The sequence below is a fragment of the Aspergillus fijiensis genome (genome assembly GCF_003184825.1).
Source record: "Aspergillus fijiensis CBS 313.89 unplaced genomic scaffold BO72scaffold_1, whole genome shotgun sequence".
Classification (NCBI taxonomy): domain Eukaryota; kingdom Fungi; phylum Ascomycota; class Eurotiomycetes; order Eurotiales; family Aspergillaceae; genus Aspergillus; species Aspergillus fijiensis.
In genome coordinates this window covers 392,326-407,478 of record NW_024468977.1, presented here as the reverse complement: position 1 = coordinate 407,478, position 15,153 = coordinate 392,326, and the positions used below count along the sequence as shown (strand labels likewise).

Here is a 15,153-nt window from a genome sequence, read left to right as displayed (position 1 = left end):
CCCCCCCCGCCCCTCTCTTCCCCCATCGGCGTCAAGTTCCGTCATATCAAAAGGCTTCAAACTGGTCTCCAATACATGCCAACACGGCCGATCCTTCCGCCCAGTCCGGGGGAGAAAGACGTTGGCTGTGTGGTCTATGCATAGGTAGGTCAGTAGGCATATAGATTCGACCTGCATATTCTACCCTTCTTCTTCGTTTTCTACAACAACGTAGAATTTGACTTCTTAGCGACCGTTGCGATCGAAAATCCCCCAAGCCGCCCGCGCCCCCCCCTCCCCCCTTCATCAATCATCTCGAACATGCTTCTCTGGGAAGCACGAAGCACGAGACCAAGCTAGCAGCGACTACTACATCTTGAAAGAAGCGGGGAAACGTGAAGGCAGTAGATCAATACTCTAGGGCAGAGAACCAAGACGAAAAACCCTAGTTTTAAAAAAAGATAGAGCAAGTCCCCTGTCCATTCTCCAAATGAGTCGCAACATGAAGCCGAATAAACCTGACCAAACAGCAAAACAACGTAAAGCCTCCTCAAGCAGCTGACCGACCGACTGACAACCTACCTGCCATCCCCCGCCCCAAAAGAAAGCAAAAAGAAGCCCAACTATACAGTCACAAACACAACGCGCGCAGAATGCACGCACGCATGCACGTACGCACGCACGCACGCACAGCACCCTTCTCTCGCCCTACCGGAAAAACCAACTCGCAAGAGTCCCCCCTTGCCAAATGAAGCAGTATGATGGAGAGAGCGAGGGAAAGAAAAAAAGCAAGTTGCGCTCGGTCCTTTTTCACTTCCTTCCCCCGCCTGCCGCCTCTTTGGCTCTCTCGCTCTCTGGCTCTCATCTGTACTGTACCTAACCACCATACTTATGTAGGAACCCTAAAAGAGTAACCCAGCGGACGTTGGTACTCTACCGCTGTACACCGTACAACGGTCTGGAAGGTCCAATAGGAGGTAGTGGGTAGATTCTCTGAGGAATATGCTCTCCAGTGTCATGTATATTGAGTTGGTGGTGGTGGTGGTGGTGTGTTGTTCATGGGTAAGGTAGTAAGTCAGTCCCACGAGGGGCGGATTGGACGGGGGAGGGTCAAGGACCCCTACCTAGATAGTAGTACCCCTTCTACAACCCAACCTCAGTACCGGTACTCACATACCGACTCACAGTACCAAGATTATAATATCTGTATGCTCTCTGACCGTAGTCATCCAGTTCTAGATAAATGTACCTAGGCATGAGAAAAAAAAAATAGATGAACTACAAAAGTCCCCCAGAAGAGTAGGTAGGTAAATAGGTAGGCGAGTAGGCGGGTACATGATTGTATTGAGCAAAGACAACCATCCCATCCCATGATCCGTGCCAATCGGTCATTAGGGTCGGTCGGTCGATCTATCCGTCCCGACTGGCTGGAACCGAATTTGAGGCTTGATTGGATACCTGGGCGATTTGGATTTCATCGGATTTCCTAATGCGACGGATAATCAGAGTTTTTTCTTTTTCTCTTTTGTCCTTTTTGATTTTTTCGTCCTTTAAATTTTTTTTATGGAAGACAGAGGTGGAAAAAAAGTAAGGTAAGTAGAATCCCAAAAGGTGAGGGAAAAGCAATGTGAAAAGGGGGAAAGGTTATCATGACGTGTTAACAGCATAGAGAGAAAGGGTCCTAATCGCATACTCAGTTCGTTCCCTTTTCCTTCATATTGTTCATCTAGATTTACACACACCGCAAAAGCTTTGAATTGAAAGCAAAAAGAATGGAAGAAATTGTGCAGAGCATTCTAGGTGTCTACACAGGACACAGACAGGACACAGGCCCGTTCTCTCTCCGCCCTCTTCTCCTTGTGCGAAATATGTTTCTGGCCCTTGACATAGTTATCTGTGCGTAAAAAAGAAAAGAAAAAATGATTGAAAAGGGTTTGAACGCCTTTTTTTTCGTTTTTACCAATGGTGACAAAACAATACTCTGAGATACTTCGAGTCTGAGGGGAAGCAGGCCGCCCATAACCAACCGCATCTCTTTTCCAACGCAGAAAAAAACAAAGAAATTGAAAAGTCGAACACACTCAACGCATGTCGGAGTAGTTTCCGTAAATCAAAAATTGTTGGGCCGATGATTGCCAGACATGCAACAGGCTGCCGGGTGCGAGATTTGAGATACTGAACCATGGTTCAGCGGAGACCAAAATGGCCACTGAGGAGAAAAGGACCGAAAATGTAGTACCTACTTCGTTTCGAGGGGGAGAGAGAGAAAAAGAGGAAGCAAGTAAATTCTGGCTGACTAAACCTGGCCGTGGATGAAGAGATAATTGATGGAGCAAAAGGCTCAGTATTAGCAAGGTTGTTGCTCGTTAGAGGTCTGTCTTGCTCTCCTGCGCTGTCTATGCTTTGGCATTTCGTAACAATAATTTCAATCATTAATGCTTCTCGGTTTTTCGGAAATCTAGAGCGGGAATCATGCAAAGAGATTCGTAACATAGGAAAAATGACAACAAGAGACAGAAGGAGAACAGTCAGGAAGAAAAAGCCCAGTCTAGCTTGACATGATCACGTCACCCATGTACTGTACAAGATCATTTGAGCGCTCATCGAAAGCAAAAGACCCATCCAGGGCCAAACCCCTCAGGTGCATCGATGAAGAAAGGGTCGTCTAATATATGTTTGAGGGGAAAGAAAACTCAAAATGCCGACCTAAACGTGAGAAGCGCAAGCCAAACGCCTCAGATGCGAAAAAAAAAACAGTGATTAAGGAAGCCAGGCGACGCCAATGCTGTGTAGACGGCGGGCCGGACGTGCTCCCACGCGCGTAAAGAATGACCCCCCCGTGGATCGGAACCATGCAAAGTGATTTTGAAGTCGATTAGAAAACGATAAAGGGTATCAAGAGTGGTCTTGTCAACCTCACTCGGCTCGGCTCGTAGATTCTGTGACAATCCAGAAAGTATAAAAAGGGAATAAAGCAACTGTCGGCAAAAGCTCATGTCTATTCGGTTGTCAATTTCGCAGGGACTCCGTAAACTCATGACGTAGTGGATGTATTTCGTGGCAAATGTGACCAGTAGTCGGGATTCCGCGTCGGAATTAATTGGGTCGCAATGTTTCAGGGCTTCGTGCCCATGTGGGGAGACGGCATCGACTCAGGAGACGTATGCTCCACATCGCTGAAAGGTGACTGCCGCTGAGAATCGAGGTCATTACCACCGTTCCGCATTTGGTTGCGAAGTGCAGGGAGCTGTCGCCGCCTTGCGTTGATGAACCAGTTGCTGATCTAAGGAAAGAATGAGCAAATCGTGTGAGGGGAAACACATGGATGGGGTGGTATCGGCCTACCTGACTAATCGTGAGACCCGTACGAGTCATGAACATCTGCTTATCCTCCTCGCTAGGATATGGGTGGTCAAGGTGCTCATGGAACCAGGCGCGCAGGATATCCGTGACCGGCTTCGGCAAGTTGCCCCGTCTGCGCTTATTCTTGGAGTCGATCGGATCGCCAAGGATGCCAAAATTGGATTGCTGGGCGTGGGATAGCGATTGCGGGGTGACTTGCTCCGAGTCGCTCTGGTAGGCCATCGTGGGGTACGGGTATGCGACCTGGTTGGGCAACGAATGCGGCCCAGCGCCTCCCATAAAAGAATCTGCACTCCTCCTATCATTTAAGGGGCCGGAAATGTTGGTCGCAGGAAAACCGTGGCCGCTCATAGGCCCAGCGCGAAAATCCTGTGCCGCATACTCGGGTCGCGACAAACCCCTTGATTCCGAGAATGCAGACGACGAAGGGGACATCCCCCGTTCGGGCAAGGACTGAAGATCGCGGATCGACGGCAGAATGGGACTGGGGCCACGAGAAGTAAATCGAGTCGAGGCTGAAGCGGACTGAGGGGGATTTCCGGCAAGGCGGCTATGAAGGGGGCTGCTGCTGTCTCGCGGAAATGCTTCACCAGGCCGGAAGTCGTCCGCCAATGGTAGCTTCGAGGGAGTGGCATACGGCAGGCGATCGGACAAAGATCGGGAAGTCGGGGTCAAGTCGAAACTAGCTGAAAGGGGTCTTTCGCGCGTGTGTGGATTCTGGCGGGAGGCAAAATATGAAGTCGACTCAATTTCATCGTGGAGATGAGGAGGAAGAAGCTATAGCGGGGGTAACAAGACCAGTTTAGTTTTTTTTTGTTATATACTCTCGGAGGCCTCAGCGACAGGGTAGTTTGTGACTCTCAAACTCACCTCTCGGAAGGAAGGAAGGGCTGGCGTATGATCGGCTGTCATTCCACTTGCGTATGAGATAGCCATTTTTCCAGCAGAAGTTCCCTCGCCCAGATCACGGTACTGGGACATAGACTGTAAAGTACTCAAGAGTGGTGGTGGCGACGTTGAAACACGATGTGACTATCCGCTAGCGCAAAGACAGACAGACAGGGTAAAACAGCCGACCTGCGGCTCTTCAGACAATCCTGGGAGGGCGATCGGATTGCAATGACGAGGCAATCCGGCGCGCGCGCGTCAAGTCTCTCTTATGTTGATCGAGAGAAGGAACCGAGAGGAAGGAGGCTAATCTAGCCAGAGTGGATTGTAGTGAGTGGTGGTGGTGGGGTTGGTGGAATGAAAAAGGATAGGAGAGTGGAGGAGAAGGAGGGGTGTGAGAGAGAGGGAGGGGGGAGGGGATGGAAGTGGATTAAGAAGGATAAGATAAAGAATTGAAGGGGAACGAGAGAGGGAGGTAGGATCGTGAGGATTAGTAGGATTTTTTGAGTATTTGGTATGAATGCGACTGCTGCTGGTGAAATTAGTGGATTTGAAGAGAGATATGGGCGAGATAGAATAGTAATATAGTTACCAGGGCCTGAATCTAAAAGTACCTTGACATTGCCGCACACGATGACGATGGAGACAGCTGAACCAAGGTTATGCAAGGTAGGGAGTGAGGCAGCTCAACAATTGGATCTGGGCTGGGTGGACACCAGATCTCTTTTCTCAAGGTTGTCGGGGTTCAGACAATTTAATTTTTGATTTGTTTTTTTTTAAAATTATTTTAATTGATTTTTCTTTTCCTTCCTTAATCTAAAATTTCTAATTTTTTTTTCTTACTTCTTTTTTCCTTTTTCTTTTTTTTCCCCTTCCTCCCCTTCGATATCCACCTCCTTCCTTCCTTTCCCTTTTTCTTTTCTACACTTTACCCTTTTCATTGCATCTCTTTTCCCTTCAATGCCCTCTTCGAATTCACTTTTTTTTTTTCCCTATCAATTTTATACTTCTAATTTTGTCTTATTTCGAAGAAGAACTCGATCCTCTCCCCCACGTCCCACGTACTAACCAACTACTTACGTAGCCCATGTTTTTACCTTTTCTTTCCTTTCTATAAACCCCCCCTACCCGAATTTGAATTGAAAAAAAATGTATAGCACCGTTCATCGATCAGATCATGCAGGTCGCGGTCCTCCGAGATCCTGCAGACAAACTACTCTGTAGACCGAATATAAAAATCCTTCCAAAGCCCACACACACACACATATTATATTGTCACCCAATAAGGAAGGCAATGCATGTCCACCATGGTCAAGAGACGACGAGAGGGAAAAGAGGGGAAATCAGAAACACGAACAATCAGACCAGATCATCCCTTCAACAAGACACAACACGCGCATCTTCCGCGCGCAAACCGTCCGTCAGCTGTTCCATCCAAGCCAAGCCCGTCAACCATGGATAATATGGTAAGTAGTTAAGAACAAGGGGGGGGGGGTTATAGTTAAGAACTAAAAAACCCCCCCAGTGAAGAATCGACGATCTTTGGAGGGGAGGTGAAGTGGAGTGGATACATTGACCATAAAACTACGATGGACGAACGGTTCGTCTCAACTTGCTCGCTCCCTCCTTTCGGTTTATAGAACGGGCAAGCGCGGGGGAGGGAAACTACAAATGGAAGGAATGAGTGAAGTGAAGTGTATACCGAGAGAGAATAGAGAGAGGTCGAGAAAGGAACTACGGGGGAAAGGACTTAGTAAGAATGATCGAGAAATATAAATATCAAATGACTGTGTCAATCCATTCTCATGGCCCCCCCGTATGATCTCAATCGTTTTGAGATCCTAATTTTCCTCTTCCCCTGATTCATTGTTGGTCCTTCTTGTTCCTCTTTTCGGTCCCTGCCTGACTCGTCTTTAGGGTTGTAGTCCTGACAGATGCCAAGGAATCTCGAAAGGTAGTGAGTGCTGGCTTGTTACCTACCCATAGAAAATAATCCGGGGGTGGATAGAAAGGAGGAAGAACGGGCTGGCAAGAGAAGATTAGATCAGAGTCTTCAGACGCAGCCTGACTGACCAGGCTGTGTATGCCCCTACTTTAGAGGTTCAGTCAATTAGTGCTATGCTCGAGTCGAAGCATGTTCACTACTGGAGCTCCTCCCTGGATGTACTCCGGGTGTACTCCGTGTTTTGAGCCGGTGTGTACTAGGTAACTATGGAGAGGTTGTACTATAACTACATCTGTCCAGCGCAGAGATGTACTTAGTAGGTTTGTAGCTTGATGGAGTTTGGAGAGGGGGATCCATAATCCATGAGGAACCATCCCTGCGCTAGGTCCCCAAATTGCCTACTGGGAACCCGCAAGGAATCCTGGATCCTAGATGCCACATTTTAGTCGTATGCTAACTATGAGTAGGCCCAGAGAGGTGTTTGGAGTGACGATTTTACCCCCGTTTGCACATTTCCGATCTCCATCCATGCCTTTCTCGTTCTCTACTCTTCCATTTTCATGTTTTCATTGGATTGACATGGTTCATGTTTTTGGCCTTCCTTTTTTGAATTTTATTTAATGTGTTGTGTTTTTTGCTTTTTGAGTGGTTCATGCCAAACCTCATACCAAAATAGTGGATGAACGAACCCGTGTCATCCGGGAACGTCTGAGAAGCCCGTTTCATTAGTATTCGCTTGTTGCTGGATGAACTTTTGGGGCTTGGGGGTGGGTTAACAGAAAAGGGGATTGATTGATTAATGACAGCATCATCCCTCCCCATCTTTCTTCAGTCCCCTCCCGGCTCGCCAGACTAGGCTAGCACCAGCGCCAGGGCAAAACGAAGCTGAAACTAAGGGCAAACCATCGAAACCCCTTCATGGCACACCCAGAACTCGAACCCGGACTCAAATGCGATCGAACTCCATTCCTTCTCTAATGCTAGTGAGCTTCCAGAACCAGGCTAACTTCCGTTCTTATTTGTTTGTCTTGCTTCCAAAACATTTTTTTGGTCTTTTTTCTTTCTTTTTTTAGCGACCGTGTAGAAGAAATCAGGTGTCCCTGTCCCGAAACCCTCGATCCTAGGTACAGGAGATACTGACTTGTCGTAGGCGACTTTTTGAGACGTGATCTGTGCGTAGGTGCCTCGGCTTCTGAGGTGTGTGTTGGGGTGGAATCTAGTACTCGCGAAGCACTTGCCCCGTACCTCTACTAGGATGATGCTTGCTGAAAGACAGCAGCGGAGGAGTTGGAGTAAATGAGGGTGGCCTCAAGAATTCTGGTATAATTCGTTCGACATACAAACAGGCCTTTTTGTTTTGACGATACGGTGGCGGGAGAATTTAATCCAGCCCTTTCGGTTGGTCTAATGATTCTGGCCTGCCTTACATTCAACTGTCCCGCTGGGTTAATTATTGCAGTCTCTGCTTGATTAAATGCCGTAGACAAGTGGGGGAAGAGGAGGCGAGGTGGTACGGTTGACGACCAGAGCGTCCACCGCGCTTAGTTTCAGTCAACGGAAAATGCTTCCTGCACGCATTTCTTGTTTGAAGACGAGAAGATTGGGAGGTGCAGCAAAAAGTAATAAAGCCTCACCACAACCATGGCCTACCCACTCACCTCTCAACGTCGTACAAAGCAATAATGGCTGGTAGCCCGGGGGAAGGGAGAAAGGGATACTAGGGGGGAATCCCGGAAGCGCAATAATACAAGTAGGCACAGCAGTCCAGCGAACGGACAGCTGAACCGACCAACAACACAACACCAGCTCACTAGAAAACTGCACAGGAGGAGCAAGGAAGCAAATCCCCTTCCTCAGGAACGGTCCGGAGCAGGTATGGCTGCAGGCCTCGCCCAGAGGGCCTTGTCTTCGCGCGGAGAGGAGGCGGGGCGATAGGACAATGCAGTACAGTAGATATTGGCACTGCAATTGAGATCAGTGTTCTTTTTTGGCTGCGAGGTTGTTGTCGCAAGCCAATCAATTATTCGAGAATCTCAAAAAGCAGACAAGAGACAATGTCACGATACATGAAGGGAAAAAGAGATCGCCGGGTTGGATCCACATCGGTGGTGGTGTCAAAAAGGCGCGGAGGCCGGTCACTGGACCATACAGAAACCGACAAAGCGATCCCAAGTCATAGCTTATCCCAATCCAGACTATGGATAGGCAAGCCTGGAGCCTTAGCTACATTTCATGTTCAATCCGAGGAAGAATCAGATGGCCTCAAAGGAAGTCAGAAGAGATAATGTTCAGAAAGCCAAAATTGCACCGAATACCAAGATAGCAATAAAACGGAAAAAAAAAATGAATGAAAAAAAAAGAAAACAAACAGAGAAAGAGGACGCAAAAGAAGCAAAAAGGGAAGGCTTGTAACGTATACAACGTGTTGTCCAGGGTTTTTCCAAGGCGACTTGCCTTGCAGCATTCCCTAAACCGCGACGGCTACGGCGTCCCTCCCGCTGCAAGGTTGTTGAAGAGACAGGTTCGATCGAAGGCTCAGAGCGAATGATCGCGATCGATCGGTCCAAAGCCAGGGAATGACAGGCGCACAGGGAGCCAGTCAGTCATTCCCCACGGCGGGGTAACTGAAAGGACTCGAACAGTGACTGGATGACTGGGATAACTGGCACTGGAAGCGAATGCCTGCTGTAGGCTGGGATTCGAGAGAGGGGAAGGGGGGAGGGAGGAAGGGGAAGTGCGCCAGTGTCAGTGTACCTAGGAACAACTAAAAGTACAACCGAAGTCGAACGGTAAAAATCCCAGCTTCCGGGACAAGGATCGTCCACAGCAGCAGGAGCAGTTCTTCCTTTCCGACCGACCACCCCACTCGCCTGCCATCTTTGTCAATGGTCAATGTAAATTATCCATCCGTACGTCAGACATAAATCAGTCCAGAGACGAAAACAATGACAATATATTTGTCCACCTTGCTCCTACTAAGAAACGTCCCGGAAATCTAACTATTACGTCTATAGAGTTTCGGAACGTATTGGCAGAATCCAGTAGAAAGCCCTAAGGGATTGATGGTCGTTGATAAATCAATCGATCTTGGGGGGCCAGGCCACCTTGCTGGTATCAATCAATCAATAGTCGAGAAGCCGGATTGAGTTTTGGCCCTCTAGGCTCTCTGGCTGACTCGAAGAGCCGCATGTTCGCTATGCTTCCGTATCACCGCCCCTTCCCGGCCCTTCTTCGCCCCCCCCCCCACCCCCCTTCTTTACGAAAGCAGCGTGATCAAGGTGGATGACATGACTGAAGGAGGTTCTACCGTTCTAACGCTATTGAGGTGAGGAGTGCCCTGAATTGATTGGTGCGACCTGCCATATAATATGCAAGATCCATCGCCCGTGCATATGACATCTCAAATTATCGGCTCGAGTGTGGGTAGGAAGTGGAACTGACGTGCCGTGATCAGAAGTAAGTCGTGAAAATATCAGTTGTTATAACATCATGGTTTACGAGTAGCATGGGGAGGAAGAGGGGGGAGGGGGGGAGGGAGCAGGCGGGGCCCATAATATTCAGAGGTGGGGATCATGATCGCATTTGGTAGCCCACATAATCTATATGAATTCGTGTTGATTATGGTGAGATGAAAGAAGGATCCGAGAACCCAAGGGTGGAGGAATGGGGTAATGAGGATTGACAAATTGTCATATACTACGGAATATGTGTAGTCAAATAGAATGGAAAAACTTCACAGATTTTCGGATGTGATGTGGATGCCGCATCGCATCGCTCTTCCATGGACCGGGAATCCTTACCCACGAGGAGGATTACCGTCCCAAACTTCGGGTAAGTCAAGACAAGTTAGGCAGGCAGACAGACAGGCGCTGACTTCATGGGCCAAACCTTAAGCCCCAGTCTTGGTGGTGACAAGCGCATGAGGGCAATCCGACAATGGGTCGATGACAGGCAGACGAGACTGTGGACAGGGGCAGCACCGCGAGATGACCCATGGTTACTGGTTTAATAGTCTTGCTCAGGCAATGAGAACACACCACATGATGGTCTAGGTCGGGTATGCGCATGAAAGATCTTCACCAAGTGGGTTGTGATTTCTTTCTTTTTTTTTTTTTCCTTTTGATTTTTTTTGGTCATGAGCATTGGTTGGAGAAGGCATCCTGCCACGGATACAAGGCAGAGCTGAAAAATGGAGTGTCGGTCGCAATCCCTCTTACGTTTAGCGTGGTTTATGTGACTCGATGCACCCAGTCACAAGCCTATGATAATGTAACCCACTCACCACCTTAAGACGATCGGAAAAGCACCCATTTGAAGCGACCCAGTTCATTGGTCTTTCCCCTGGAACAGGTTCACTCCAATCAACTGCGGTCCCCTTCAGCTCCTTCTCTGGCAGGCGGAGAGGTCGGTCACTTCTGCGACAGGGATGCGCATGTCGTTCCGTGGGCTGGAGGGATAGGATTTCCGATCAGTCATCAATGGGCTTCTGGGATGATAGAGCGTCAGCGAGTTCAACTGCCTCGCTCGATGGTTGGTCAAATCGCGCGCGAGGTTCGCCAGCAGCTAAGATTAGCAGCCGAGCATGAGTACTAGGCACTTAGTGACCACTAACTAGTAGTTAGTAGTAAGTGTACGGAGTAGTCGCAAGGTTCCCGCCAGCAACGCATCCCCAAACCATGCCGACTCGTGCGGACGGCCATCGTGCGTCAATGGCTTTACTTTGTGTATTGCGATCGGCCATCGACTCTTTCGCGGGCGCAGTGTTGGCCGTGGAGAGTGATCGTTCCAGACTTTGGCCTGGTCTCCTCCCATTTGGCACCGAGATCAGCAAGCCGGCCGAGAAGAGCATGCCGGCGATCTGGTTAGGCACAACTCTAATTGCATATTCGCTGCGATCGGAAGATGCCACATCTCGACATTGCTAAGCGCGATCACAAGAAGGCATAAATTGGGATGAATTGTGACAGCCATCTCCGGGGCCTTTCTGAAAAGAGCATTGTCCTCTTTCTTCAGAGGGCAATCTGCCCCGCGTCGATTGACAGGAGAGTTCGGTTCGAACCAGGAAATGGTCAAAGTTTAGCTGGCCCTGCTGGAGACCGCCCCGTTTTGACTCTAGCAGTTTAGTCACTTTAGTGTGAGCTATCCACGATTCCATCTGTCCCTAGACCGAGCAAACCCGCTTGTCACTCGTCAGTCGCATCCTTCGCGTGCAAGCCTAATTCGAGCGGCCCTCGTGGCTTCGCTAGATCAGAGTTTCACGATTCCAACTGCCGTTGATGATTTGTCAGTTGGTACTTGACAGACGCCGGGGCTGTACAAACTTGCTCTAGTGTCGGTGAAGTGAACTGAACGACGCAAAGTGTCAAGTTCATGACCATGACGGAACTTAAGTGCGTTCCCACCGAGACGGAGGATCACCGGAGAACTGAGTCGTGGCCTTGTTGTTATAGCGGTAGGTTACTCAATAGTACAGTACCATTGCAATAGGTACTAGGTAGCTTAGTACTCGTAGTAACGTTACTGTCTTACCAGTCAAAGGGCGGGGACTGACTGACTGACTCCTTCCTGAATGGGCAGCGGTTGGACCCGTCACCATCATCATCATAGTGTAGCTATCGTGCTTGTACAGAGTACGTATGTCTATACATAGTAGTAGTAATAGAGAAGGCGGTCGAGAGTGGTTAGGAGACATGTCAATGGGGTCATTGCTGTGTTCGTCTCGATTACTTTCAATTAAATTACCTGGGTACAAGTAGAGTATTCCGTAGCAGTGGCATCAGCTGCCGATACGAAGACCACAGCCACCGATGACGCAGGCCATCGGCGCACCATCGTCCAGCCAAGCCGCCGAGAGGCTGGTGATGGTTCGAAACTGACAGCCCAGTCGCCACTTCCGAGCGGAGCCTGCAGCGGGAGACCGCATTGGGTCTAGTCTCATGCAGTTTTTGCTTTAGTGGCTGCTACTCGAGTACATATATTTCTGATTGTGGATTTTTGTTCCTTTTTTATTTATTTATTTTTTTTTTGCACCTGTCGCACCAGGATCCCAGACAGATCGTGCAGGGGATGGAGATTGGAACCAGGGTGCCGATCCCAGCCTGGATCTTGCAGAGCGGCAGGGCAGAAAAGATCCCCTTGCCCTAATCTGGCAAGGCGCCAGTAGTCTTCCCTATTTGCTCAGCAATCCTATCGCTGTCGAAGAATTCAGAGAGAAGAAATCAATAATCAAGGTTGTTCAAGTAATCATCGAAAACACATAGCAGAGATAAACAATCAAAACGCTACCCATCTCCTTCAACTAAGCCAACCGGTAATTTTATTAAAGAGGAGAAACACACCCACCCACTCTGAGGAAGAAAGTGGCAGTCGGAAATCCCGACTTGGTTTTTATTTTTATTTCTTTTTCTTTTTTCAATTTTTTTTCTCCTCCGTCTTGGTAGAATCCTTCTAGAAGCATCGTCTTGACCGCCAAAGCATAATTGAATGATTCACTGGAGGACTAAAACTAGACTTCCCTCTTTAGGCAACTTCAACGTCTCACTAAAAGCAACAATAGACTTTCACTATTGTCAAAGTCATATCTTCGAATGATATGCTATGTGGACTAAGGTTGACACAAACAATCCAGGGAAGCCAGGGAAGCCAGGGATTATTTGTCATTCTGGTGTTTGCTGTCGTGTCACCGTCCGCTGGTTCCCGGTTCTTGGGATCCGCTGCCAGAAGAGGAGAAAGTGGGTGATGTGACACTGGCACTGGCACTGGCACTGGCACTCTGGCACTGGCACTCTGGCACTGGCTGATCGGCTCATCTTGCCTGTCACCTCTGTCGTGCACACCACCCGTTTTACCACTGCTTGTTGGACGGCTCCAGGTTGGTTGGAGGAACCAAGTGTTGCATTCCGCATCGGCGAGAGGGGACTCGAATCGGAGTCGGAAAAAGGAATCGCTGACTTCACCTCTTCACCTCTTCTCCTCTCTATACACTACTCCGTACATACACATGTATAAGTTACTGTGCAGTCCAGCCCACTGCACAGAAACAGGAACAAGCATCGTCAGTTGACTTCAACCTTACTTGGGAGATCGTCTTGGCACGGACTTCCTCCACTCCCACTCACCAATCTGGATCGAGTTCCCCATCCAACCAACCATTCAAAGAGTGGAATGCACTCAGTAAGAAACTTTTCTCTGGAACGTAACTGACATCATCGCCGGTTCCAGGATGTCTTACCCGCTTCAAGGTTCCATTTTCCTCCTGACTGAGCCTCTCCCACGAGATGCCTTTCCCCCTCCCCCCCTCCTTCTCTCTCTAACCCCTCCTCAATCCACACCCACCGCTGCGGCATGGTTTGATACGACGGTGGGAAAATCCCCCGAAGATTCCCCAGTTTGTCTGCCACATCTCCCCCCCCCCCCCTTTCCCTGGGTCCCGAACCCAATCGCAGATACCAACTGCCTGGTTGAGAATGGCGTTTCAATAGCCTGAGACTCTATTGCATCTCTAGTTTCAAACTCAAGCCTTTCATTCCCCATCTGCCTCGCTCCCCCAAGCCACCGCATCACCGATCACGGACATCCCCCGTCCTTCGCCTTTCACCCCCACCAAACACAATACCTTTCTAGAACATGGTAAAGAAAAACTTCGGAGTTCATCACCAAGCTCGACCACCGGGTTCCGAGTGCAGTAAACGGAGAGTCACACCATGGGGACGATCTGGCCAATAGCGCCCCGTCGGTTCCTCCTGCGACTCTGCAAACCCTTCCCCCTCCCCTTCAAGCCTTGCGGACCCAGCAGTTCGTCTTCATGCACGCGGAGGATCGACGGACGATGATGATGCTGTGAGTTGCCCCTGCAGGTGGTAAGGACTACGGACTACGGATCCGAAGGATTTCCCTCCAGACTGCCATGACGATTTGTCCGGCTGCTTCGGCTCGCTCTGGTTGCTTTTTTTCTTTTTGGTGTCTTTTTTCAGGTCTTCCCCAAAATAGACTTGACGGCCGTTGTTTGAGGCCTTAGACCATGCTTTTGGCGTGGTTGTGCTTGCCAGGCTTGTCATCTGCCACCGCTTCAAATGAACTGGTCCAGCGGAGTCAACACTCAGGGGGAGTGGATAGATAGGGTTGGCAATTCGAACGCCGAATTGCGTTCGCGTTTGCCACAATAATGAGACGGTTGCATTCATATCGAGATGTGCCTTGGTTCCGACCAATGTTCCAACGACCCTCCCCCCTCACCTCCTCCGACCCTCCGCTAAGTCAAGATGAGCATTAAGGCCTTTAGTGGCTGTTCGATTCCCTTATGCATTACTAGTGAACTTGGGTGCCATGAATTGTCGACCAGCCCTCCCCTGCAGCTGTTCAAAATAGACGGTTATATAGTTGGTCCATGATAATCTTTGGGGTGGGAAAAAAGCCACTTGGCTTTAGCTTCCAACTCTAATCTCCATTGTGGCTCGATACGAGAAAGAAGTACGATCCATCCGGTCCGGCTCAACCCTACAAGGTTCCTGGCACTAAGTTCACCGTGTTTATCTCATTCTCAAGTCACTTGCATACTACTCACACGAGGGGGTTGGCAAGCCTCTTTTCCCCACTACGAATCAGGCACCCGTTTCTTCTCTCTGTGTGTCTTCTATCGCAGATGACGGCCATGGATGAAATCGGAGCATTAGACGAGGAGGTGCCAGAGATGGGGGACAGATGCTTCTATGTTTGGAGGTCTGGTTCTTCTGTCTAAAACGTCTCAGATCCTCTCGAGGTATGCCGTGTGTGTGGGTGTGTGACTTGAAACAACCGAGAACCAGCCAATTTCAAAAGTTCTGAGATGCGTCAACGGGGCTACTTCGATCTGTGCGCATCATGAAATCCTGAGACTCTTCTGAAACTGTCGCGTGCACGTCTTGTCTCCCCAGGACTTGTCACTGCTGACACGGGATAGTGGGGGAAGGAAGGAAGGAAGTATGGGGGTTTCTGGATGA

General features: G+C 49.2%; 1 protein-coding gene across 1 annotated transcript; it reads right to left on the bottom strand.

Moving 5' to 3' along the window:
- Positions 1-3,094: 3,094 nt before the first annotated feature.
- BO72DRAFT_366358 (homeobox domain-containing protein) lies at positions 3,095-4,278 on the bottom strand (the record flags this gene model as incomplete). The annotated part of the gene is made up of 3 exons (XM_040940786.1): positions 3,095-3,262; positions 3,325-4,119; positions 4,213-4,278. 3 exons carry the CDS (start codon positions 4,276-4,278, stop codon positions 3,095-3,097), a joined length of 1,029 nt encoding a protein of 342 aa, XP_040806647.1.
- Positions 4,279-15,153: the final 10,875 nt, after the last annotated feature.